General features: G+C 43.1%; 4 protein-coding genes across 5 annotated transcripts in view; 3 read left to right on the forward strand and 1 right to left on the reverse strand.

The window, feature by feature from the left end:
- The first annotated feature begins 3,650 nt into the window (after positions 1-3,650).
- Positions 3,651-5,030, forward strand: kcnmb2a (potassium large conductance calcium-activated channel, subfamily M, beta member 2a). Its single transcript, XM_031854407.1, has 4 exons — positions 3,651-3,709; positions 3,861-4,031; positions 4,302-4,497; positions 4,746-5,030. The coding sequence occupies exons 1-4, from the start codon at positions 3,651-3,653 to the stop codon at positions 5,028-5,030; spliced, it is 711 nt and encodes a 236-aa protein (XP_031710267.1).
- Positions 5,031-6,346: 1,316 nt separating this feature from the next.
- On the forward strand, positions 6,347-19,309 carry LOC116387716 (phosphatidylinositol 4,5-bisphosphate 3-kinase catalytic subunit alpha isoform). 2 transcript variants are annotated; one of them, XM_031855046.1, is made up of 21 exons: positions 6,347-6,874; positions 7,812-8,227; positions 8,421-8,630; positions 8,750-9,000; positions 9,372-9,617; positions 9,827-9,912; positions 10,016-10,121; positions 10,945-11,097; positions 11,421-11,555; positions 11,752-11,876; positions 11,988-12,069; positions 12,289-12,453; positions 12,554-12,657; positions 13,064-13,235; positions 14,234-14,340; positions 14,658-14,779; positions 15,219-15,297; positions 15,485-15,655; positions 15,838-15,955; positions 16,055-16,206; positions 16,320-19,309. In XM_031855046.1, the coding sequence occupies exons 2-21, from the start codon at positions 7,876-7,878 to the stop codon at positions 16,588-16,590; spliced, it is 3,207 nt and encodes a 1,068-aa protein (XP_031710906.1). In that variant the 5' UTR covers positions 6,347-6,874; positions 7,812-7,875; the 3' UTR covers positions 16,591-19,309. The 2 variants fall into 2 exon arrangements, with proteins under 2 accessions (XP_031710906.1, XP_031710905.1); XM_031855045.1 differs by having other exon boundaries at positions 6,347-8,227.
- Positions 19,310-19,619: 310 nt separating this feature from the next.
- Positions 19,620-21,976, reverse strand: kcnmb3 (potassium calcium-activated channel subfamily M regulatory beta subunit 3). The gene is made up of 5 exons (XM_031854889.1): positions 21,897-21,976; positions 21,666-21,688; positions 21,015-21,201; positions 20,584-20,758; positions 19,620-19,988 (listed from the first exon to the last, which is right to left on the reverse strand). Exons 1-5 carry the CDS (start codon positions 21,974-21,976, stop codon positions 19,620-19,622), a joined length of 834 nt encoding a protein of 277 aa, XP_031710749.1.
- Positions 21,977-23,455: 1,479 nt separating this feature from the next.
- The window catches only part of mfsd8l2 (major facilitator superfamily domain containing 8-like 2), a 6,652-nt gene continuing 3,413 nt past the window's right edge, over positions 23,456-26,694 (forward strand). Inside the window, exons 1-6 of the mRNA XM_031854412.1 lie at positions 23,456-23,531; positions 23,735-23,920; positions 25,193-25,255; positions 25,364-25,483; positions 25,704-25,783; positions 26,242-26,524. Of these exons, the coding sequence (XP_031710272.1) occupies positions 23,456-23,531; positions 23,735-23,920; positions 25,193-25,255; positions 25,364-25,483; positions 25,704-25,783; positions 26,242-26,524 (808 nt within the window). The remainder of the gene's footprint in view (positions 23,532-23,734; positions 23,921-25,192; positions 25,256-25,363; positions 25,484-25,703; positions 25,784-26,241; positions 26,525-26,694) is intronic.

The following is a 26,694-nucleotide window of genomic DNA, read 5'->3' on the forward strand; positions in this document are numbered from 1 at the left end:
TCAACACCTACTAACATATTTCCAAACTTTTACACTTGTCATATTACCAAAAAGAAAGGATCACTCCAAATAAATCCCCAGTGATCTGAACCCCCCCCCCCCTATCTTTGTCCAGTTTCCGAGGTTACAGAGACCCCTTGTGGCAAGACACAGCTATGTTTTCTTGTCAGAGACTGAGGCTGTGGCCTCCAAGTTGTCTGGGCAAGCATTGTGTTCACTTAGGGAAAGACTTTAAATACGAGGTAGCCAGCTGCCGTCCCTGGGAGAGACCATGTTAGAGAGCCACTGCTGACAGTTGTAGCCCAAAGTCTGGATTATCATAACAACACCAAGACAAGAGGTAGGATCTCACTGATTATCGCCACTACTTCATGTCAGCTTACACAAATCACACTCAAAATCTGGGACTCACTGTACTTTGAATGTGCAAATACAAGGGATAACTACAGGCACCGCAAATACCAAATTGAGACTGTGTGCTGGAAATTGATCCAGCTCACAGCAGAGGTTAACCTGCAGCTGGGAATACAAATGGGTTTAAGTCTCATGCATATGAAATGGATTCACGAGGGCTCAGATTGAGCTGCAGTGAAAAGATTCCACTGCATACAGCCTCTATTTTTACCAAGTTCCTTTATGAATCTTAACTGGATAATAATGAATGGAGAATGCTGTTTTTCACTTTTGTGTTTGTGGAACAACAAGACAGTAAACAACTGCAAAATACCCATAATTCAATTACGAATGGATGACTCGGTATTGACATTGTGTAGAGCGATATGAACTGCATGAACAATATGCTTGAGACATGCAATTTATAATGCGTGGCACTGTTCACACTCTCCGCTTTGCCTCTGTGGGGTGCTGACTTTTTAAAGGCACCACACACTATAGGACACCTGACATGAAAGCAATAATCACTGGAAGGACAAGGCAAAAAATACATCTTGAGACATTCTTTGTCAAAGAGCGTGTTGATAGCAGGTCAGGCCCTGAATTCCACAGCGCTGTTAAGCACGCACGGTGACAGTAAACACCTTCTGCACTGAAGGAAAATGTGCAGGATTAGCAGATTTAATCACGTAGACTTAGTCTCTATACGATGAACACACCTTCATTTCACATTTATAATGTACATGCAAATATGAGCTCGATTAAATTGAAAGATTATGAGACAATGGTATGCCATACAATGGGCCCCTGGTTGGAGACATATTAAAGGCCCCCCACCCGTCCTACATACAAGCAAGACACCCGGACTGAAAGAGACACAAAATGACACAAAATGTCATTTGTAGTTGTATTGTGTTTTTGTTGTTTTATCGCTCTTTGTCATTGTTTTGTGTCTCTTTCAGTGACTTTCTGCAGGTGAAGCAGTATTCTCAGGCGCTGCTGTTGGTTGAAAAGCTACAGCTGAGCTTCAGTAGTTAGTTTACACTGGAGATACAGAGAGGTTGTCTGCTGATGGGCCCTCTGACCCATTCAGTGATCCATCCATGTATAAGATAACACCTGCTCTGTCCTTATGTGGTCTACGACGTGCCATTTTGGTTTGTCACTCATTCAGTCACGTTCCTCTCTCACAATATGGGAGAGAGGCCGCTGGAAGAAACATGAACCAAGGACACACCCATAAAGATTATACAGTGGGTTTGACTGATCCCATCTGCCTCTGGCTCAGGATATGTAGTTCATTAAACTGATAATAGGAAAATGTGAACAATAAGTTCCTGCTGGGGTAAGCAGTTTCACACTAGTGCATTTCCTTGGACACAAAAGACTGTCTCCCTCCAGTGCTTCATATGGTGACATTGCAGACTCAGTAGCTTTTTTAATAAGCCATGATATGAAGAAGAATGCAAATGCATACAAAAAAAATATTCTTTTTCAAGTTGGTGGCTGTCATTTAGAACCACTTCTGACACCCTATGACTATAATATTATTTAAGTTTTAGCCATTTCACTTCAATAATTTCAGATTTCCAGGGGTCTCAAAAACTTAAAGTATTTCTAAGTAACTGAAAAAAAATGATTGAATGACAAAAAAGGCAGAAAATAAGAAGTTTTTAATATGTTTCCCTCATTTCAATCTAACTTGGAAGGCCCTGCAAGGTCTCTAAGTCATGAACCTGCCTGTCCCATATATCAGTGAGGACACTGTCCGTTCCACTCTAAGGCCAGCTGACACAGCTACAAATGCACTGCTTTAAAAACCCTTTAAAAAATTGGTACACGGAGTAAGGCGATCTATCCGAGTGTGTGTTGACATTTAGCTGTAACCAATACAGATATGTGTGGAACTTGAGGCGCTCAAGTGGCAATGGTCAGCGTGCTTCTAGAGTGGACAAAGATTGAAAAGTCGTAAGACAGACCATAAAACCCATGTTAAGTGTGACCCCCGTGTTGCGGGTATGCATGCAAAATCCTGTGAAATGTTTAGGAACATTTGTGGTTTCCTTCAGATTCCCTTTGCCACACTGGGGTTGTCTCTCGGCAACATTTCCCCGAAGCAGCTGGAAATGTAATACAATGAGGAAATTACTCATCTAAAAGGAATTTGTTGGATTGTTTTCTAACTATTCTGCTGCTTAAACTCTGACAAGGTTGTTATCTCACCACAAAATGAAAACAACCTGCTTATTGTACTTACACATTAGAGGACTGGATGGTGGCTCCAGAATGTCCAACGCGATCCAATCTGATCCATTCTGTATTGATTATGCTGCATCTGAAGGGGAGTCAATAAACAATACAATTTCATTGTTGATTCCCGCTTGTTTTTTTGGTATTTCTTATGACATTTTGACGTCATGTGGGAGCACACTTTTAATATATGAGTAAATGACCATACATAACTAATGACGTTGCCCGGTAAATACATTTGTCCTGACTTGTGTTTTTGAGTGAATGCCTGGAATTCTCAAGAGTGGGTTTGCATCGACCCTTACCTTAACCCTTTGCCGACCCACAACAAATAACTTATAATGTCTCACTTGCCCATTCATTTGCATCTGACTCAAGACTAATGTTATTTATGTGTCCAAACCTGCATGTAAAACGCTGAATTCTGTATTTTCTGCAAATGGCATAGACCAGCAGAGAGCAAGAGGAGGCACATGCGAGGTGTTGTTGTTGTGCCAAGAGAGGACCCAATGACTTTGTGTTGACAGCAGAAGTGTTCAGGATACAACAGGTAGGTTCATGAGTGCCTCATCAGCATTAACACCTTTCATCTGTCATCTTGTTTACCCTTTGTAGCGTTTCTTTGTGTTCAAAATGAGATGTTTACCTGGTGGAGACCACTATATCAGAGGTGCTTCCTGTCCCCACACTGCATACTACTCAGATAAGCAGAAACTGCTCTCTGCAGGGTTACCAGGAGAGCCATATACTTCATAGTGCTTTTGTACAAAACTGGACATATTTACAAAATAAGTGAGTTTGACAGCAACAATGCACCAAAGGTACAGTATGATTTGTCGTCTGACATATTTGCTTTGTAACTGGAGACTTGAGATTTTTGTTGTGTTTATGATCCATGGTGGTGAATGTTTAAACATGGCAACAAACTGGCTGTAATTCACAGGTCATTTCAGCAATCCTTCCGTTCCACCTCAGCAAGCAAAGGAGGACGTGGATCATCAAGAAAGATGTTTTTCGTGGCGGGGGCCAGAAATACAGCAGGAGCAGGCCGAGGAAATGAAAGGTGGTAACAGGTTCATACCAATTCAGGCTTAATAAAAAATGACTTAAATTGCAAAGGAGAAAAAGAGTGCATCCATGGCCATGGGAGACACTCTTTGTAATATTTGTATTGTAGCTAGAAAGAAATAAGGTCTTCTCATTTCCCTCATCATTAGGTCAATCTATCAGAAATTTCGTGACGTAGATTTATTGGACAAGAAGAAGACAGTGACAGCTCTAAAGCCGGGTGAAGATCGTGCCATTTTCCTGGGACTCGGGATGATCCTCTCTTCAGTCATGATGTACTTTGTCCTGGGGATCACGATATTACGCTCCTATGCCGACAGGTACAGGCCTGGTGTTTGAATAATATTTTTTACCCCCTATAAAGGAGTTAACCGATATTTCTGGAGGAAACATGTTTAATTCATCAGATGTGCTTGTTGACAAACTGCTTTCAGTGCTCTCTCAACCTGAAAATTGCAAAAATGAATACTCGATTTTCAGGAACAAATTACACCTCAAGCCGATTTCATACCATCAGATCCCCCAAATGTTTTCTCCTTTTTAGTTTTTTTTTTGCATTAAATTGGATCTTCATTTAAATGTCAACACAGCGTGTGGACAGAGGAGGGTTGGTGTGTTGTACTCAACTCCACGGTCACAGCAGACATGAACTGTTCCTACAACTGTGGGTCAGACTGCTGGAGAGTCTCCAGATACCCCTGTCTGCAGGTCTACGTGAGCGTCAATAACACGGGCCGTGTCAGCCGTTTATCACACAATGAGGAGACCCAGGACACCAGCTCTGAAGTGAGTACAACGCCAGAAGGGGAAACACTAAAAATTACTGAACGGTCTCAAATGTTGAAAGCGACTGTCAGACGTTGGCCTGATTGTAGCTTACTCTGCTCCCGATTCAGAAAAATGTTAGTCGATAGGATTTCTTCCTGGTCAAGCTGAAAGATGATACATGAAGGGTGGTGTATTCAATGTTGTGATTTACAAGAAGCTCAGCAGCCATCCCCAAAACAAAACGTATGACAATCCTGTCCTTGCAGTGTGTCTACGTGCCCAGGTGCCAGAAGGACAGCGTGGCCATGCACGTCATAATCACGAATGTCTCCGAGCGTCTGAAGGTGAACCAGCAGGTCCCCTGTTACTACGACCCCAGTGAGCAGCAGGAGACCGTTCTCCTGACGAGGCTGTACGACCACAGAGTCGTCTTCCACTCGCTGCTCTGGCCCTCCTGCATGCTCGCAGGAGGGGCCCTCATTATCGTGATGGTGAAGCTCACGCAGTACCTCTCCAGACTGTGCGAAGAGATTGGGAAGATCAAGAGGTGAAATACGTGCAGCAGCAGTGGAAGCTTATGCTGGTTTGGTGATTGACATATCTGACAGGGAATGTCTACCAAACCACCTTGCTGTGAGCTCTTGCTTTCCTCTTCGTCATCAGGAACAGCTGGCTCTCTCTCCAGATCCAGGATGTGACTGCTTATGAAAGTGAACTGAATGTTCCAAGGAGGAAACTGTTAGACATGTAACTGGCTGTTATACAGGGAAATCTATGACTGGATATGCGTGATGTTAAAGTATTGTAAAATGATTTACGGGTATACGTGTTTACAAGAGTTTGTTACATTTTGAATCTCAAATATGGTATGTTATGAACATGTGCTTGCATAGTGACAATACCAACCTGTGCTCAAGCTGACAGGAGAAAACACTGCAGTCTGTCTAAAATGTTTTCTATATGCATTGTTAATGTTGAGGAACAACGTTTCTATATTTTGATGATCACATGCGATTACAGGACAGTAATATGTTCTTATTTGTTATCTCAGCAACCAAATTATATGTGTTGGTCTCTCATTATGAACATAAGGTGTTCATAACCTGACCTGACATGATTTTTTTGTCTGCCATGACTTTTTAAAAAACGTTCTGGATATTTAGCTCACCATACAACACAAAACACATAATTACACTTTAAAAATCGAAGTGATTGAGACATTATTACACAATGTAAGTTTACCAAAAAAGAAAAAACAAATTCTGATCTCAGATTCCAGTTCACTCTTCAACACAAAAAGTACTGCATCCACCTACAGGTTACCTCATAAATAAACATCAAAACAATAAAATAATAGAAGCAGTGACTAAGCGATATGGTCACACACTGCGGCCCCACAGCAGAAATAAAACATCATCTTCCCAGGATGTTTTTGCCCTAGAAACCACACAGAGAGCACTTCTGCCAAGGCTGCACAATCTTCTTACATTAGTTTGCTTATTTTGAAGACATGAAAGGGCTCCAAAAGGTTTTATCTCCATCAAAACACACATAGGGCCTGCTGCTGACCAAGATTGGTGGTGGCCAAGATTTCTGGAGAATATTCCTGTTTGGAAAAGCATGGATGAAGTAATCAAGTTCAGACCAATGGGCATTATGTTTTATGTTGCTTATGACGTCCAACTGAATTCCATTGAAATATTATGCAGTGGTAAAGAGAATACATAATGTCCTGAGTTTAAGCAATAAAACAAAGTATGCAATAAAATGTATGAATCATGCAACTATAATACTTTTCCTCATCCGACCTTTTTTTGGGGGGGGGCGCCCTACACACACATGCTTGTTCTGACGGCTCTGCATATGACTGTCTCTGGCAACAGAGTTTTTTTCTCATTGTAGTTGCATTTCTTAAGAGGCATTTAATGTCCTATTGAAGTAAACAGTGAACAAGCGGTCTGCGCTCCCAGCCTCCTCTCATGACAAACCGCTTTTCTCCACCAGCTCGCTCACTCTGTGTGGGAGGGCGGTCCGTGATGATGAGCTTGCTAGCAGCCTTCGAACAGGCTACCGTTAGCTATGTGGAGCTAGCGTGCTACCAAACTGTTCAGTTTATTTTCGTGACAGCACGATGAAGAACATAATGAAGCATTATAGACTTATTCCACTACAGCATATTGACACGATCACTGGGAGCGTCGTATCTCCACTTACACCGGGTCTGTCCCGACCCCTCAGTGTCATTGTTTGGATGGACTAACAAGCTAGAGCTAGCACCGCTGCTTGAGACTTGCCGAGCGGGCACGGATGGGATTTACTCAGCTAGCAGCTGCTAATGGGTGTACTGGCAGACTAGCTTTGCGGCTAACCGGTTGGCGTTAGCTATCGGACACAGGTAGTTAGCTTTGTGTTTGTTTCTGACGTGTTTTGTTGTGTGTTCGCTTTTACTGTTATCCTAAACAGCTAAAGTTACCCAGTTACCCACGCGACAAACTACGCCAGACTTAACAGTAGCTTGTGTATCAGTCGAGGTGTTCATATTGTAGCGTTAGATGACATTGATCTGCTTAGAGAACTTGGCTAGCATGGTTTCCTAGCGAGCTAAGAAACAACACCTAATGTTGATCCACCGAGTAGCACAACGCGAACTAGTCGAGGTGACTGTCAAGCCCAGGCTACAAGCTATAACTAACTAATGTGTGTGTAATGCTAATGCTTGTTAGCAAACGTGTTTGTTTACATGGTGTTTGAAGTTCTTCCATTCGACATCACTGGACATTTATCAGTTAATGTGCTGCCCTCTTTAAGTTAGCACGAGTTATTTTAACACCCACTCACTTAAGCGAAAGTTATTTTCATAGATTTGTATTTCTGTCTGATGTGATGACACGTTATGTTGTCGTTAGGTTAAGCTAACGTTACTTGCTAACGCTATAATGATTTACGAAAGTGTGCATTGACATCTTAAATTACTGCTTGTGACATCGTTACAGTTAGCCAGCTAAGTGGCTATAAATGTGTCCGCTGTCAAACTGATCGAAAGTAACTCCACATAACGGCTTTGTGCAATATAGTCGGCTCACAAACACTTAACGAAGAAATATAGAGTGGTGCTACAGACATTCCCTGTTATGCTGTTACTGCATTTTATATAATTTTTTTGGCAACCCATGATACATTGGGGTACCCCCACAAGTGTATATTTAGCATATTTATATGCGGTCACTATGCAGCTCTAGCATTGCTTAAGTCAATTGTTTACCACAAGCGCTCTGCATTATTGTGCACAGGTCAGTGATTCTTATATAATCCCGTTTCCTTCTTTCTCGCAGTTGGTTGACATTGCACATGTGATAATTAGTGGACTCTGAAAATAGCAGATTTGTTGGCACGACCATGCCTCCAAGGCCTTCCTCGGGAGAACTATGGGGGATGCACTTGATGCCCCCCAGCATCCTAGTGGACTGCCTTCTGCCAAATGGCATGATTCTCACGTTGGAGTGCCTCCGGGAGGCCACGCTGATTACAGTCAAGCATGATCTTTTCAAAGAGGCCAGGAAGTACCCTCTTTACCATCTGCTGCAGGAGGAGAGCTCCTACATCTTTGTCAGTGTCACCCAGGAGGCAGAGCGGGAGGAGTTTTACGATGAGACCAGGAGGTTGTGCGATCTTCGGCTCTTCCAGGCCTTCCTCAAAGTCATTGAGCCAGTAGGCAACAGAGAAGAGAAAATTCTCAACAGAGAGATAGGTATGGTTCATGAACTATTATGCAGTTGCATAACAATCCACTGTACTATACATTATTGTACTGTGTGTTGCCCTTGGCGTTGTCATTACCCACAGTCAGGGGAATTAACCTAATACTGTTTTACTGTTGTTCACGTCATGAAAAATGCCGAAAAAAAGTTGAATGTTTATCAAGCGCTTGTTCTTCCTTTCAGGTTTTGCCATTGGAATGCCTATATGTGAGTTTGATTTGGTGAAAGACTCGGAAGTGCAGGACTTCAGAAGGAACATTTTAAATGTTTGCAAAGAGGCTGTGGACCTTAGAGACACTAACGGACCCCACAGCAGAGCTTTGTACGTCTATCCTCCCAATGTAGAATCTTCTGTAGAACTTCCCCGGCACATCTATAACAAGCTAGATAAAGGTGGGGCATTTTTCTTTTGGCTCAAAATGTATTATGCAAACATGTTACAGTTGTGTTGTTTGCTCCTTCTCTGCACACATAACATGATATCAATTAAACCTTTGTGCTCTTTCCCTCAGGTCAAATCATTGTGGTCATATGGGTTATTGTATCACCCAGCAATGACAAACAGAAGTACACCCTTAAGATCAACCATGACTATGTGCCAGAGCAGGTGATTGCCGAAGCCATCCGTAAGAAGACACGTAGCATGCTGCTCTCCCAGGAGCAGTTAAAGATGTGTGTACAGGAGTATCAGGGAAAGTACATCCTCAAAGTCTGTGGCTGTGACGAGTACTTACTGGAGAAATATCCTCTGAGTCAGTACAAGGTAATCTAGTTTAATCTTACATGTGCTGCGTCTGATACTATTGTACTTAGTGGGGGAGAGATCCATTTCACATCAAATTATCATCCAACACAAATGTTCTTGACATTTATGACATGAGACGAAATTTACGAGAAAATGTGATGCCTGTAAAATGTGCTGATTCAAGAATAGACTGTATACATCTTGCTATATAAGTACTAAGTACTGAATGTCTCTGTTACTGCTGAGTTGTACTTGTAACATCCAATAATTTACATGTTGATAAACCTAGAAATTGTATGAAAGGGCCTCAAAATGTCAAACCGCATGAATCGCTTCCAAATGTCACAATCATGGCTGCTTCAAAATGTCATATTCTGTGTCCTTGACAGTATGTGCGCAGCTGTATCATGTTGGGACGGATGCCAAACTTGATGCTAATGGCAAAAGACAGCCTGTATTCCCAGCTGCCCATTGACAACTTCACTATGCCGTCGTATGCAAGGCGAATATCCACAGCAACGCCCTACATGAATGGGGAAACAGCCACCAAGTCTCTCTGGACTATCAACGGGACGCTGAGGATCAGGATACTGTGCGCCACTTACGTCAATGTCAACATCAGAGACATTGACAAGGTACACCGGTGTGGTGCTATGACTGCTTCACCTTGTTTTATTTATAGCTTCTCCGCTTTGTTCTGGTTTGACACAAATACATTCTGACTGTAATCTCGCGGCTCCACTACCTCGAGGTTCTTAGAAGATGGAGCACAGTGTTCTTCGCTTCATGCGGTCAGACATGCGGTGAACGATATCTTTACCGGTTGTTCTTGTGGCTGCTCTAGATCTACGTCAGGACTGGGATATACCACGGTGGAGAGCAGCTGTGTGACAACGTCAACACCCTGCGCGTGCCCTGCTCAAACCCCAGGTAGTACGCAGTGAAGGCTGGCGTTCTATACTCTGGGCTCTCACTGAGCCGTGTGACCGTAGTGAGATTGATTTGTTAATGGAGCCTTCCCTGTTTATTCCAGGTGGAACGAGTGGCTGAACTACGACATGTACATTCCAGACATCCCCCGTGCTGCCCGACTCTGCCTCTCCATCTGCTCTGTGAAAGGAAGGAAGGGAGCTAAAGAGGTCAGCTACTGTTAAAGTTAAACACTACTCGAGCAGCTACTTCGCAAGAAGTATGTCAAAAAAGCAACTGGTGTATCTGCTTTCAGTGCAGCCAAACAAACTAGCAATGTTGTAATAACAAAGTCAATTGTCCTTCCATCATGCCATGAGAAGCTGTGATCTGATGTGGTTGCTCCCTCTTGTTTCAATACTTTCTGCAATAGATTAAGCTGATTGGCCGTCTAAAAGTACCAAAAATGACAATGTCATGTTCCGTAGACGCAGTTTTCAAAAACGATAAGCTTAGGGACAAATACATTGCGTTTCCTGTGTCCGAGCACTTCACAATAAAAGCCACTGCAGTGAGTTTCACCAGCTGAACACTTGTGAAGCAGCAGGAGTAGGAACTGTTTGGTTTGTATGAGCAGGAACTTAATACAGCTTTGACACGGCAGTGGGAGAGTTAACAGTAAACAGTAAGGCTGATATCAATACGGTAGAACAGTAACCCTAGATTACATACAGACATCGTTTTCCTGTGAATCTCCTCGTGCAGGGTTAGGTAATTTGAGTCCAGCGCTGTAATGGTTGTCTCTGCCACTAACTAGGAAAACAACTTTATATAAAGGTCATAACGGCACGTTAATGAATTGAATGGCGAAAACCTTAGAGGATAGTACATTTTCAAATCTATTCTCATTTGATTCCTATTTGAATTAAAGCCGTTCTCACAGTCAGCTAATATAATCATGGGAAATAAACGGATCCCGTCCGTTCCATAGCCTCGAGTGGTTGCCTCTCTAATCATTTTCATATGCATCATCTTTCTGGTATTTTCCTACAGGAGCACTGTCCTCTCGCCTGGGGCAACATTAACCTGTTTGACTACACCCACACACTAGTATCAGGGAAGATGGCGCTCAACCTATGGCCTGTCCCACACGGCCTGGAAGACCTGCTCAACCCTATCGGCGTCACAGGCTCTAACCCCAACAAGGTGAGTGTCTCATCTTTCTTTACAGAGCGGCTTGATGGGCAGATCTCAAACGTAAACGGACAGTTGCTCTCCTTTAGAGGTTTGTTTGTGTCAGTTATCTTTTCAAATCTTTTCAACTTCGTATTATGCTCATGCCTGCGACTGACCCCTAAGCCTCATGACCCACTTTGAATCGAGCTGGTGACGACCTGTAGATTTTCAGAGCCGGATTTAAGCCGGATTCAAGCCTTTTATCCCGCCTAATTAAATACTCATTGACACAGGCACCTTTCTTTGATCGCAGTAAACACCTTTCCCTTTTCCACCACTTTCTAATGCTGCAGGAAACCCCTTGTCTGGAGCTGGAGTTTGACTATTTCAGTTGCCCTGTCAAGTACCCTGAAATGACCATCATTGAGGACCATGCAAACTGGAATATCTCCAGAGAGCTTGGCTTTAATTACTGCCACACCGGTTTGGTAAGATAACGAGAATTCATTTTGTGTGTGTTTTGTTTAACTGAGATCTGATAATCCTTCTGAGCAGCCGCCACATTGTTGTTCACTCTCACCACAGACAGTAACTTCCTTTTAATTCAGTTCTGTGTGACACAATACGGCACTGGCATTGTTCAGTTTTCATTTGCTCTGTTGCATGTGTTATATGGTGTCTTAGAGTAACAGACTGGCGCGTGACAACCCTCTGACCGACACTGACAATGAGCAGCTACGACAGGTGTGTAACAGAGATGCGCTGTCTGAAATCACTGAGCAGGAAAAAGACTTTCTATGGAGACACAGGTAATGGCTGTGCACTTGTATGCCGATATATGGGGTTTCTGAGGGGTCAAAGCCATTACGTTTTACATAAAAGTCATTGTACTAAGTTGTTCTCTCCCCAAACAATTTCAGACAAGACTGCGTCAACATGCCAGAGATCCTTCCCAAGATCCTCCTGGCTGTGAAATGGAACTCTAGAGATGAGATTGCTCAGGTAAGCTCAGGTTTCCACTGCTGACACACCTTTATAATGAAGGACATTATTTGGGAAATGGGTGTGTGCCTGACTTAGTTATACTAATGCGCCTCAGCTGATATTTACACAGATCAAACACACTGTCTCATGTATTGTAAGGGTTGTTTAAAAATGCAAGAATGGTAAAAAAAAACATATACTGTGTATCTATCTTTATTTTTAATTTTTTCATTTCAGATGTATTGCCTCCTGAAGGACTGGCCTGCTATCAAGCCAGAGCAAGCCATGGAGTTGTTGGATTGCAACTTCCCTGATCCTATGATCAGAGAGTTTGCCGTAAAGTGCCTTGAGAAATACTTAACTGATGACAAACTCTCACAGTACCTTATTCAACTGGTTCAGGTGTGTGGTTCAGTTGATGCTTCAGTGTCATATAGTGTAGTAGTGTTTTTAGGTAAATAACACGTTTTTTTGGTATTTTCTATGTTTTTTTTGTGCCCAGGTTCTTAAGTATGAGCAGTACCTTGATAACCCACTGGCACGCTTCTTGCTGAAAAGGGCATTAACCAATCAGAGGATAGGACATTTTTTCTTCTGGCATTTGAAGTGAGTTAATTTAAACAGGTCTTCTTTCAAGAATTTGTGGTGCCGTTTGTATGTGACTTGAAAGGTTAAACTGATGTTTGAATGCCGCTTACGGGGGAAAACGTTGCCAATTTTCAAGCAGCTTTCTATCGTTGCAATGCCACCGGATGACGCGTTTCAAGCAAGCGGCAGACACACGTTGGCAAACGAGCTGGCAGCTCCGGGAGCCGGTAACACGAAGGAAAGCCGAACATTTTCACATACCACCCACATAGCAATGATACAAAGCTGGTTGAAAATCTGCAAAGTTTCCCTTTTAAGGGTTGGCAAGAAAGTTATGTGAAAACAGCTGAGGCTGGACACATTTCCCATCAGCACACAGGCAGCCTCTTCATTTTTTCTTCTTCTCTTGCCTACATTTGTGTAGGTCAGAGATGCACAACAAGACAGTGAGCCAGCGGTTTGGGCTGCTGTTGGAGTCGTACTGCCGGGCTTGTGGCATGTATCTGAAGCACCTGAGCAGACAGGTGGAGGCCATGGAGAAACTCATCAATCTCACTGACCTCCTCAAACAGGAGAAAAAGGATGAGGCACAGAAGGTAATCCGACAGCCGGCAGCTGTTAATTGTGATTCACTGAATCATTGAGTTTAATCTTACCAACATCTGGACCAATCAGGCCACAGTACAATACTGTAGAATGATAGTTTGGATATTTGCTTTTTCAGTTGCTTGCTGCTATAATAGCCATGTATTAATTTAGAATGTTCTTAAATACAAACTGGCATCAATTGTGATATGTTTAATAATAATGTCAATCATACTCTAAGCATATATATATATATATATATATATAAATTATTTATTTATTTTCTGTTTATTTCAGCTTGACTGTATTTTCCTGAACATTGTTGATGTTCAGCTGCTGTTATTGAAGGTCAACAGTAGATGTTTCACAGTAAAAGCCTTTTAAGGAAGTGAAAAGTGCCGCAAAAAAATTATTGTTCCTTATTAGAATACGATGGAATTACTTTTAAAACGGTACATCAGGCAAAAATGTCTATCTCTTATAATTGCACTCAAATAAAGCAAATAATGGCCTTCACTTAAATACGCCACTATTTAAAAATGAACAGTATTCAAATATTTCTAGACATATGACATAGTAAACCGTCTGAATTGTACTCATTTAAAAACTGTGTTCGCTAGCTCACAAATAATGTTCAGTTTAATATTTAAGTGCTGGCTACAAGAAGGAGGTTGTGGCCACTAAATATAGTGTCAATCATCCTGGTGATGGCTTCTAAGCGAATGCATTGGTTAGCTAGCTAACTAGCAAATTAACTTAACATCTTAATGCACCATTATCAACCCAGTGATAGCCTTTATCAGAGATGTAACGACCAGCACCCAGCCACACAGCACAAGACTGGTGCTCGTAGAAGCTGCACTCGGCTCATTGTGAAGGTTCATCCTTTAGTTGTTGAAAACCAGCAGCAGGCAGACTGTACTCACCGTACATCTACCAGGTCGAGGGACTCGCCAGCTGTCTGAAACTACTGTTTGATTAACTCATACGATGGTTTCTCTTCTTTAAGGTTCAAATGAAGTTTCTGGTGGAGCAGATGAGAAGGCCTGATTACATGGATGCCCTGCAGAACTTCACCTCTCCACTGAATCCGGCACACCAGCTGGGAAACATCCGGTACATCAGCGCTCTCATCTAACTCCCTCCTCTGAAAAATAGCATTGAATATTACTTTCCTTTGCAGGTGTTGCTTTTGCCTTTTCCCCTCAAAGGCTTAAAATGTTATTATGTAAACACAATGCCAGTGTTTCGTGTGTATATAGAGTATATTTAGGGACATTAGGAACTCCATGCTCCTGAAGCGCCGCCTCGTTTCACAGCAAACTCGGTCCACATGACTCGCTTGGGATGAAATAATGTGTATATTGTTTTGAGTCAGGACTCGGGAGCATAGGCACATTTCCTCCTCAAACATATCCCTGTCTCTGTTTCAGCCTGGAGGAATGCAGGATGATGTCATCAGCCAAGCGACCGCTATGGCTGAACTGGGAAAACCCAGATATGATGTCAGAGCTGCTCTTTCAGAACAACGAAATCATCTTCAAAAATGGAGATGGTGAGTTTTGTCTCTGTGTTTTTCCCCTGTGTCTCTATTTGCCCACCTGTGCTGTGTATCAGCACGCGCGCGCGCACACACACACACACACACACACACACACACACACACACACACACACACACACACACACACACACACAGACTTGAAAAAGCTCTTGCTGAGCATGCAGCATAATTCATTCTAAGCCTGTCGGGCATATGATGGCACACAAACACAACCCTATCCCTGTTCTTTACATCGAATTCTGAAAGAACAAGCCACATTATTGGAATCACACTTCAGCGCAGCGGCTTGAGCATTTTGCTGCACCGTCTGTGGCAAAATTGACTTCGACGGCTCTGCTCCATAATGCATCGTGGAGTTGATCAAAGAGCAGCACAGCAGCTAATATTCACCTTACTGTCACCCACCTCCTCGTGTCTCTCTGCCTCCGCAGATCTGAGGCAGGACATGCTGACGCTGCAGATCATTAGGATAATGGAGAACATCTGGCAGAACCAAGGCCTTGATCTCAGGTAGGCTCCTCACTTCACCATGACAGCAAGGATGCAGGTGCATATTAACAGGCGCTGGATGCTTTCATGTTCTGCACTCATACCCGAATGCAGATTAGTGGCAACCCCTGCAAGCCACCCCAAGTCATTTAATATGAAGTCCGTCACTGCTGCCCTAATTATTTCTGCCTCCCTTTATGCTCCCCAGGATGCTGCCGTACGGTTGTCTGTCAATCGGTGACTGTGTGGGTTTGATCGAGGTGGTGAGGAACTCTCACACCATCATGCAGATCCAGTGTAAAGGAGGCCTGAAGGGGGCACTGCAGTTCAACAGCCACACACTGCATCAGTGGCTCAAGGATAAGAACAAGGGAGAGATGTGAGTGGCAAAAACAGTGATTTATACAGCTTTTCCTGATCATGTAGGGTGTCGACGGGGTGTTAGTGATAATATAAAGACTAATGTGAAGACTTACTGTCTAAAAACACATTTTTAAAAAATGGAAATACTTCCATACAGCCACTGAATTGTTATTATTTTCCATTTGTTTGATTTCTCAGGTATGACCAGGCCATAGATCTGTTCACGCGGTCGTGTGCAGGCTACTGTGTAGCCACATTTATCCTGGGCATAGGGGACAGACACAACAGCAACATCATGGTCAAAGATGATGGACAGGTAAGGATTGCATTAGGATTCCTTTTCTGTGTGTATACATGTGTACTTACCGTTTCTCTCTTTAAAAAAAATGAGCTAATTCATATTTACTTTTCACAGCTGTTCCACATAGACTTTGGCCATTTCCTCGACCACAAAAAGAAGAAGTTTGGCTACAAGAGAGAACGCGTTCCCTTTGTGCTCACACAGGACTTCTTGATCGTTATCAGCAAAGGAACTCAAGAGTGCACCAAAACAAGGGAGTTTGAAAGGTACCGGCAGCAAAAGTTTGTTTTCTCTGGTATTTGTAGAATATCACTCACTTGTCTTTTCTTCCATGCTTGTATCCCTTGTTGTATTTTCTTTTTTCTTTCTCCTCCCTCAGGTTCCAGGAGATGTGTTACAAGGCGTACCTGGCAATCCGGCAGCATGCCAACCTCTTCATCAACCTCTTCTCCATGATGCTGGGCTCAGGGATGCCCGAGCTGCAGTCGTTTGACGACATCGCTTACATCAGAAAGACGCTGGCCTTGGACAAGACGGAGCAGGAGGCCCTGGACTACTTCATGAAGCAGATGAACGACGCTCACCACGGCGGCTGGACTACCAAGATGGACTGGATCTTCCACACAATCCGCCAGCATGCCATGAACTGAAATGATGACTAATACATGAGAGGAGTAAAAAGGACCGTGGCAACAACAGCACACTAAGAACCAAAAGAATATTGAGAAGCGAGCGAGGTGTTTTCCCCAAACACCCTAAGGCCTGGTAATACTTCTGCCAGCGTGTGACTCTGAAACATTACCTGCCAGAGCACCACAACATAAGGGTGCTTAGAAGGGCCTATTTCAGGGACAAAATGCCTAAATGCTCCTGTTTCTACAGGTTTCTGACTTTTCTCTCTCTCCCTGCACTATGAACTTCAGATGACGTCATATTTCATCAGTCTTCTTCATAGGAACTAAGCAAGTGTAATGGACCTCGACAAAACATTTGCCTTCTTTTGTGTGAACAGACTATCTATTATACTACTAGATTTTTTTAAATTCATTATTCCTTTCAGTACATCTACAACCATCAGCATTAAGAAAGCAACATCATGAAGCGGTGTACCATGAAGCACAGACTGTTTTTCTAAAGGTGAACTCGCTGCTTCTTTTTCCACTACCTATTTTAAACTGATGAAGGCGGGGGAGATATCGGCACACACAGCCAGGCTAGCTGAGACAGAAGGAAAGGGACAATGAGAGGCCTGGCGGGTGACCACAAAATCATGATCACCTCTTTACAATCATGAAAAGCAACTGCGGAACTGATAGGGGGACATGTTGTTACACTTAGATAGCATTTAACACGTAACGCTAACTGAAATAGCAACTTATTTGTAGCCTACAGATGACGTGTCCTCAGTTTAGAAACAACGCCAGATAACTGACTTTTGTACAGCGGTATATCCATAGACTTGTATGCATTCGGTGCACATATTCCTTTTTGAGTCTATTTTCTACTGAGCCAAAGTACTAGATGTGTAACCCCACTATTTAGCTGTCTTATTGTAAAAAAAAAAAAAAAAAAAAGAAGAAAAAAAAAAATAGTCACGGCTATTCTAAGTCTCTTGTCTGTCCTCATAGCACTGATCTCTGCAGTATTTGTTTGTGTTTCGTTTCGTCTATCAGTATTATTTTGTGTCTGATGTCCACCCCGCGCAGTCGGAACACAGACGGAACACAGACGGACCGGAGAAAACCTTTCTGCTGGTCGACCTGTTGAAGATGTTCTGAATTGGCTGATGAAAGGCAAGAAACGGTGGGGGGGGGGGGGGATGTGGGATGTGCAGGGTTCCTTTTGTGTGCTGTGCTGTTACACTATGCAAGTTGTGATTCCTAATATGTACTGTCGACTGCAGGAAAAAAAGGAAAAAGTTGATGTCAGAGTAGGACAAGAGAGAGACATTCATCTCCCCCCCCGACATGCTCACACAGACAAGTGTGTCAGTGAACTTTGTACAGACATTACATGGAAGAGGACAACAAAAAAAACAAAATGCTGCACTGTAACAGAATCCTCTACTTCTTCCCAACAAAAAGAACTGTGAGAAACGCCTTTGGACCCTGCCTTTTTGCTTCTCCTCACCAGGTTTATATCTGGAGCTTCAATCTAAGCCATCTGTATAATGTTTGATCAGTCGAGTTTTGCTCCTGTCTTCTTGTTCTCAGTCACACATTTGACAGGTCATTGAAGACAGATGCTCTCCTCACTTTTTGCCATATGGTCCCAGATCGTAACGTCCAGGTAAAGAAAAGTAACCGAAGTGAATTTTTTTTGTCAACCTTCCAAGTGTCTTCTTCCCTCTTCTCTCCGATGATTGTCACCCTTATGTGTGGAAGAATAGTCTTTGCAGGTTCGCTCGCTGCACACAGACGCATACGTAAGAGGTCAGTAAATGTTCCAGCTTTACCAAATGATACACAACATGGCGGTTTCCTGGACACTCAAGTCTGTCTGAAAGTCCACTTTTTGTTTTCTGTACCTGGCTACGGACTTATAAAACGCCCAGGAAACCGATCCGAGTGAGATTTGCTTCTGTACAGGCGACAGAGCAGTGGGCCGGACCCAAACAGAGAAAACTAGACCCCATGAACTTTATTGAAGAACTCTCTAAATCATGCTATTTCCCTTTGTAATTGTTTCTTCTTCTCACACTGCATCATGCATGAGGTCCTCGAGTATCTACTTTTTTTTTTTTTTTTTTTTGTTTGTTTGACCTGATGTTGTTTACTTGAATTTCATGTACAGAAATGACCTTGTTACTTGTGAGGTACAACAAAGTCACAATGAAGTTAACAGATGCTGATAACTGCTACTACACGTGCAAATGCTTTCCTTGAATTACTACAGAGGTAATATATTTTTGTATTTTTAAATGTAAGCAAACTCGTAAATGTAACTGCTAACCAAAAAACAAAAAAAAAAAAAAAAAAAAAGCCGGAATCATGCATAATGTGCACCATCCTCATACAAAACCCAGTAGACAGCTTCTAGTTGTTGAAATGATATGAATGACAAAGCAGAGGTGGATTGTTGAATGAAGGAGGAGGACTCGATGCTGTTGTCGGTGTACGATCTTCACGCCAAGTGGAGATCTCTTGCCCTAAGTGGAAGTCTGTAAGCACAATAAGGAGGACGACGCTACCCTGCATGTTTTTAAAAGACCCAGAACCCATATGTTAGTTATATATCCATCTGAGTATATATATCATGTAAAACTCTTCAAATACTTGTTTTAGTTATCCTCATATGACAATGTCTGATTAAAAGAAACCTGTATGCATTCATTTATTGTACTGTTGAATAAAAACATTTCTCCCTATCTAAATACATGACCAGGCATTTTTATTAAATTGCTTGTTTTGCAAGCAAAATCTATGTAATTTACAAGGCACGTTTGCACTGTTGTGCTTCATGAAAAGATTGACATTCATGTGGGATAAAGCTTCAGTAATAGCTGCCCTCACAATGTATAGCTACTGTTGCATGCAGTATGCATTCAGTTTGGACTACTCTTTCTTGGACGTTTGACACACTCAAGATCAAAATCTTACTCTGATTGCTGTATAATTGTCCCGGTTCACATTAAACACAAGTTACATATTCACATTTTTTGGCACAAGCACTGGATATGTCATGACGGAGACTGCATGCTGGGTACCCGGAGGATTCCGTACAGCTTGCCCCGAGTGTATCTTGACGTCAGCCAGCCCACTGCAGCATCACTGCATATCTCCGAGGAAAGATGGGCCAAGCACTGTGTCAGCTTCACAAGGCCCACCAGCAGAGCTCCTCCACCCAGCATCAGACAGGGCCACAGCAATGCATACAGGGCTTTCTTAAAGGTGTACTTCCTGCTCAGGATGACGTCCCTGGGGTGCCTTGCCGGGTCAGTGACGCACGACGACGTGCTCCCCAGCTGAGTGTCCAAGCCGTTTTTCACTTTCAGGACTTCCTCCTGAAGTTCTGTTCTGTCCATCTGACATTTGGGTACGTAGAAACACTGAGAAAGAAGAGATGTGATTCAAGTGTAATTTTTATCAAGTGACCTGCTTGTTACAGCCTGCGGCACTGATTGCAATCAGTGAGACGAGCTGCAAGTTTCTTTTTTGATTCAGTATTTTGTCAGTTGAAAAAAAAGAAAGAACAGCCCTTCCTAGCCTCCATGTGCTGCACTATCACTGAAAAAATGTTCTGAATGGAGCAGAAGTGCAGCATGAGAGCATCTCCTAATAATATGTGCTGGCTTATTCACAAGGGTGCAGGATTCAGAGTAGTTTTCCATCCTGTCATCTTGTTTTTGCCTTCACTTCTCTCACAGGTGCTTTCTCAAGTCCCTGCTTAGATGTCTAATATGAAAACATGGATGACTGTGAGTCCAGGGCAAGCAACATTTGATTTGTTCTAATACAATGTTGTAGTACATAGACATAAAGTCTTAATGCTCAAACCCTCTCCTCGAGGTCTTAGAGTAACCTGCAGGTGTTCCTCCCTCACAGTCAACAAGCCACACCTGATATGAAGCAGATTCAAACCCAGGGCTCATAAAGCTGTACGTTAGGACCTAAAACCTGGAATTTACAGCCATTAATCCCTACCTCAGGAGCGAGGAGGACTGACTCCTCGTCTAAGTGGAGAAAAGCCGTCTGATTGGAGTCTGTGAGGTTAACCGTAACCCTGAGGCAAGGCACAGTGCTCACACCTCTGCAGTCCACCCACTCCTCCAGGATGTCGGCCTGCAGCAGCACACAGCTGGCCTCCTCCTCCCAGTTACTGGAAAACAAGAGCAACAGTTTGGTCTGTCCAAGCCAGAGCTTCCTTCCTAAATGTAATGATGTTCTATTTTCATTTGATATTATTTTAAATTGAATATCTTCAGTCCATATAAACTTGTGACAATTGACAAACTATGAATAATGACAACAACTGTCAGCCCTAATTGTATTGTTTAAAATCGCATGCTATAAGTCCCAGGACTGTCTATCATATGACATAATCTTCTAACATCAGCAGACAAACTAGAGTGCACCTGTTGACATAAGGTTTGACCACAGTCATGCCGACCACAAAGAACATGAGCACAGAGAAGGCCATCATGGCGAAGCCCAGCAGGACGGCTCTGTCCTCCCCGACACTCGACACCGGCATCTGTGTCCGAGCTCGCTGCCCCCCACGCCCATCCACCCCGCTACTCCACTCCTGCTCCTGCGCTGTCGCTGTGGGAAGGAGCTCTCTGTGTCTCTCACATGCACACACGCACGCACACACACACACACACACACACACACACACACACACACATACGGGATGTAATGATTTTATCCAACAGTGATTCAAATAAGATTTCTGATTCGATGCCTTATCAAATTTCGTGTTCGACGCAGAAAATGATTTGGTTCATTTGATAAATGTTCTATTCTTTCAAACTACAGAATTCCCTTCAGGGCTGAAAGTATCCGAGCAGATTTTGCCTTTTTTAAAATAAAAAACATAGTTTGCTCGAGTTCAAAGATTGAGATTTATTTGCAAGTTTAAACTTTGGGACAGAGTGGAAGCAGCTCCTGTGGCTAAAGATTTAAGTCTATGACCTCATCAGATAATATTTTGTCAAATAGCTTCCTCCAGATTCACAGGGGACATTAGTTTTTAAAGTAGTTCTTCTTCTGACATGTGAACTGACCTTGATAGGCTAAATCTGTTAGCCTGTAATGCAATATAAATCGATTTTAGTCAGTTCAAACTGCTCAAAACTATGCATCTGGCTTTTCAGACATATATAATTTGTCATGCATGCTCATATGTGTCCAGGGGCTGGAAATCTGAATGTGGAGGTTTGTTATAAAACTCCACCTAATGGTGTCACAACAGTGTTTTCTAAGACTTTTCCGCCCGGTCGATGGTCCTCTCTTACCGTGTCTGCCGCCTGCGAGCACCCTGCAGGTTGGTGTTAATGGGGATGGACCTCCGGGGAGAAGCTGTGTTCAAGAACATACCCACTCCTATCTCTGTCTCGGCCACCTCCCAGTCCTGAGTATGTGAATCCGCCTAACAAGCTCTTCTCTCTCTGAAAGTCAAAATGTCCTTCTGTTCTGTCAACCGCTGATCGTCTTGTGTCTCAGATGATGCACGGTGAGTGAGTGAACCAGATTACAGTTTATTCACTGGGAGGCTTCCTGTTGTTTACCAAGGCTCAAAGGTGAGTGCGACAACATGTTCCACCCTCGTGTGTGTTTCTATAGGAACCACCACAGGTACAGTAAGACAGGTAAGATGCTAATGGCCTCTCAGTGGGCCCGTGAGGCTCAGCTGCACGTAGCAGTTTGTCACAGAAAAGCAGAATGAATCCCTTCTTGAATATTAACTTTCTACACCGAATGAAACAGCATGATGACGGTACATGTTCGTAGAAGATCAACCATCTTTACGGACATTTACACACACACACACACACACAACAGATACTGACCCAAACATGCTTGTTCTGCAACATTTTATTATCCTGTTGGCCCGTCGAGCTGGAAACCTCTCACATTGTTCCGACGGTGTGTGTCAAGAGTGCAAGTTGCTGAGCAAGTTTATATGTGTTATTCAAACAATCCAAACTCCTTGAATTATTCATGGTTTGCTGGAGAAACATATGGAGGTATTAACTTGGTGACAGTTCAGTTTAATATAACAAGCCCAAGGCTGGGAACACCACAGTAGCTTGAGAATAGAGCCAACTATTCAATAAAACAGACAGCAGTGCCATACCTAATTTATTCAGTGTTGAATTCAAAAGAGCATTATTTTTTGAGGGGAATAAGGCATCTTATTCTGGGAAATGTAATTGCAGTTTATCTGATATATTTTATACCCTGTATGTTTGTATTACTGCGTGTGAGACATCGTGTTTGTGAACGGCAAAGTTATTCATATCTACGGCCTGCAAGAGGGCAGATAGGTCTGGCACACTTCTTCACTGGGCTGTGGGAGAATAAAGTGCTTTTGGTGAAACTGAAGAAAACAAGATTAAAAATGTATAAAGCTCAGTGTACTTTACCTCACCTGGTAACCGGAGACATTGCCTTGACCGAGAGGCTCTCAGCGTGGTGCTGCGGACGTGACTCAAAGAGAATTTCCTCTTTAACATAAATGGCTAATGGAAACGGACTACTGCAATAATCTCACTGGACTGTGTTGTTTTCTACTGCTGATTTGATGTATTCTGCCCTGTGTTTTCAGGTCTCAACCCTGCTGAAACTTCTTCTGCAGGAGAAGCCTCCTCGTATGATCCCAGTTTTCCGTTTCTAAGAAGTTCGAAAAATTACCTTCACAATGTTGGGACAAATTCCTCCAACTATTGGGGGCAGCAAGTTGGACTAATTGAACACACAGGGTTTCCTGTCATCTGATAATGCCGCTGAACGACATTTCTGAACATGTGCAGCAAGAGGTTGGCGTATAAAAGGCAGCAAGTCATTGAGCACAATGGATTATCTCCAAAAGAGGAATCTAACTTTTCTTACTATTGGATTGATATTTATGCTGAACGGCATTGAGTACGGTAAGTTCATTATTACAGCTTTATGGACTTGAGGACATGAGATAATGGCCTCATTAGTGCAGAATCTGCCTGGCATTTTGGCTTCAAGCAGTCATCACAGAATATATTTATTCTCTGTGTGAGTAAACAAGGCTCGTCATTTACACATCTCCCCTCCTTTTCCTCCACACTCGTCCTCCTCCGTGCTTCTCTGGTGGTCTCAGCCGTCATTCTGCCTACAATATGGAGATATCTGCAGATATTGGAGGCCCCCCCTTACTTCCTGGGTCTGGGTCTGTCTGCCTTCAGTCTGAGCGGACTGCTCACAGGCCCACTTTTTGGGTTATGGTCAGATCGGAACCAAACTACAAAGTCCATCATCCTTTTCTCCAATCTTTTTGAGATTGCCGGTGAGTAATCAAACCACAAGGTAAACCACATCGAGTCTGATTATAGAAGCCACTGGCACGACTGTGTGTTTGTGTAAAACTCAAACTGTAGCTCGTACTTGGGCTCATTCATTATTCACTACACCAGTGGTTCTCAAACTTTTTCTGTCGTGCCCCACTTTGGAAGAAGAAAAATGTTCATGCCCCACCGCAACCCCAACAAAATTGTAACAAAATGGTCCATGTTAAATTTTTATTGAAATAACATTTTGTGACTCCTCCGTCTGTGCTTTTTCAAATAATAGAATAAAGAAAATTGCAATTACTTTTAAGTAAACCAGATTGCTCCATCAGACAAAAATAAATAAAATGTGCAATCACTTTGTTAGAACAATGCAAATAAAGTTATATCTGTGCAAAAAATAACGAATATCTGGCAAAAAATAGCTTATTGCAAATGGCTGCTATTAACCTGTTTTGCACTAAACATCTTTTCAAGATAACAATAAAGTGCAACCTGTGAAAAACTAAACAAAACAAGTTTCATACTATCCGCAGCTAGAGTTTTCAGACATAAAGCACAGACTGGTCTCTCATCTCCTACCGCGTTCACTGTGAAACCCAGAGCAAGATAGGCGTCATCATATTTCCTTCTTGGCTGCTTGCTGTTCGTCTCGGATGCATCGCTTGCGGTTGCTTTTCTGTTCCCGCCTGCCAAATGTCTCTTCATTTGGAACACTAAGCCACACATGTGAGTCGCCAAGGATCATGGCCGTCATGCATGCGCAAGCGTAACCTGTTAACGGCGTAACGTAAACAGTTACACGAAAGTACAGGCATTTCGCCATGTATTTATTAATTACTTAAATTTAAAAAAAAAGAAAGATTCCGCATTTCCCCCTGCGCCCCACCTGTAACTGTGGGGCGCGCCCCTCTAGTGGGGCGCGCCCCACAGTTTGAGAACCACTGCACTACACTATTACTGAAGAGACCTTCAATGTAAAGCAGTATAAAGGGTCCATGTTTCAGGTAATTCCTTTCATCTAAATGTTTCCTTTGTTTAGCCTGAATGTGCAATGCATGATGGTAGTTACCTTCAAGTTAGTGGCCGTAAATTGAACACTACTTTACACAAAATGGATTCATCACCAGGGCACCATGGAATGTCTGTGCATATTTCATGTTTTTTTTTTTTTTGCTGCTGGTATTTCAGTCACAACCCTTTAAATGAAGCGTTTGTTTCACACTCGAGACGCATTTCTCAGCATGATTTTCATCTTTATCTGTCCTCAGGTAACTTCATGTATTTTATTGGATACTCAAAGTGGCTGTTGCTATCCAGTCGTCTTGTAACAGGTGACGCGCTCCCGCTCACATGCATGCATGTCATGAAATAACAGCCAAAGCATGTACTGTATCAGCACGGCTGTGAGGTGTCACAGAAAGATGCTGTTTCCTTCTCAGGTGTCGGCGCAGGAGCGGGCTCCTCCATCTTTGGTTTCCTGACTCGGAGCACTAAGCCAGAGGAGCGCGCTGGCATCTTCGCAGCCATCATGGCCTGTCGACAAGCTGGCCTCCTTGTGGGTCAGTTTTCCCCCCTTCATCTTACCGCAGAGAGAGGGGTCATTTCACCTCCTCTGTCTTCTGAGAAATATCAGACACGGGAGACGATGTGATGTCTTCTTTGATGTTCAGTTTCAACCGTGAGAGGGAGACATTCAATAAGATGGAGGCTACCGTCTCCACACATCCTCTGTTTTTACTCCTTCTCCTCTTTAAAGTTCTTCTTCCTGTCTCTCTCCAGGGCCGGCGTTCAACCTGTTCCTGCGGCTGTGTGATTTCAAACTGGGGCCCTTTGTTGTGAACAAATATACATCTCCTGGGGTAACAGCATCCAGATAATCAGTAATCTCAGGTTCTCTGAAAGCCTCATGAATACCGAAACAACCTTTAGAAATAGTCGCTCCACATTCTGCACTCCTCCTGGCTCACACATCTTCTTTTATCTTCTTTGTAGAAGAATACAAAAATGCCTGCAGCAATACTCTGGCCCGTATCAACTGAAATCGATCTATTTCCACCTCACGAGTCTCTGAATAAAACACCTGTAGAACAGTTGCAGCTTAAATGAGATATAACAAAGCTCTTACATTCCATTGTTCCACATAATGTGATGATGCACGTCTCTCTATATTTCACCGTGCCAGGTTACTTTATGTCTTCCACACTCTCCTTCATATATCCAACGCTTTATCTCTCCTGAGAGTTTTCTTGGATTTTGATGTTGTAAAAAGACGTAAATATTTGAGGATGTGTTTAATCTTTTTCCTCCTTACTCTCAGATCTTCATGTGCCTGTTGTGGGTGCTGCTCCAGTTTGTCGTCCTGGCTCTTTACTGGGATGTACCACCCATCAGCTCAGAGGAAGGCACGGCGATGGTGGAGATGAAGGAAGAGGATGATGATGAGGAGGAGGCGCTGCTGATGGGGTCCGAGGAGGAGCCGCTGCCCACCTACAGAGCTGTCAACTCTGACCAATTGGAGACCTCCACCTCGTCTGGGACGCAGCCTGTCCACGGTGCCTCGACGCTCTTGAAACCCTTCAAAGGCTTCAGCGCCAGCAGAGGTGAGCGAGCAGGTTTGACTGCCTGTTCTGAACAATGACTGTTATCTTTCCTCTGCCTTATTTGTGGGATTCAGGTAGGAAGAGTTGTCACTGCCAATGCACACGTTTTGTATCAGCTCTATTGATTTCCTTGCATGCATGCACACACACACACACACACACACACACAC

The sequence above is a fragment of the Anarrhichthys ocellatus genome, unplaced genomic scaffold (assembly GCF_004355925.1).
Source record: "Anarrhichthys ocellatus isolate YVR2014 unplaced genomic scaffold, GSC_Weel_1.0 scaffold15, whole genome shotgun sequence".
NCBI lineage: Eukaryota > Metazoa > Chordata > Actinopteri > Perciformes > Anarhichadidae > Anarrhichthys > Anarrhichthys ocellatus.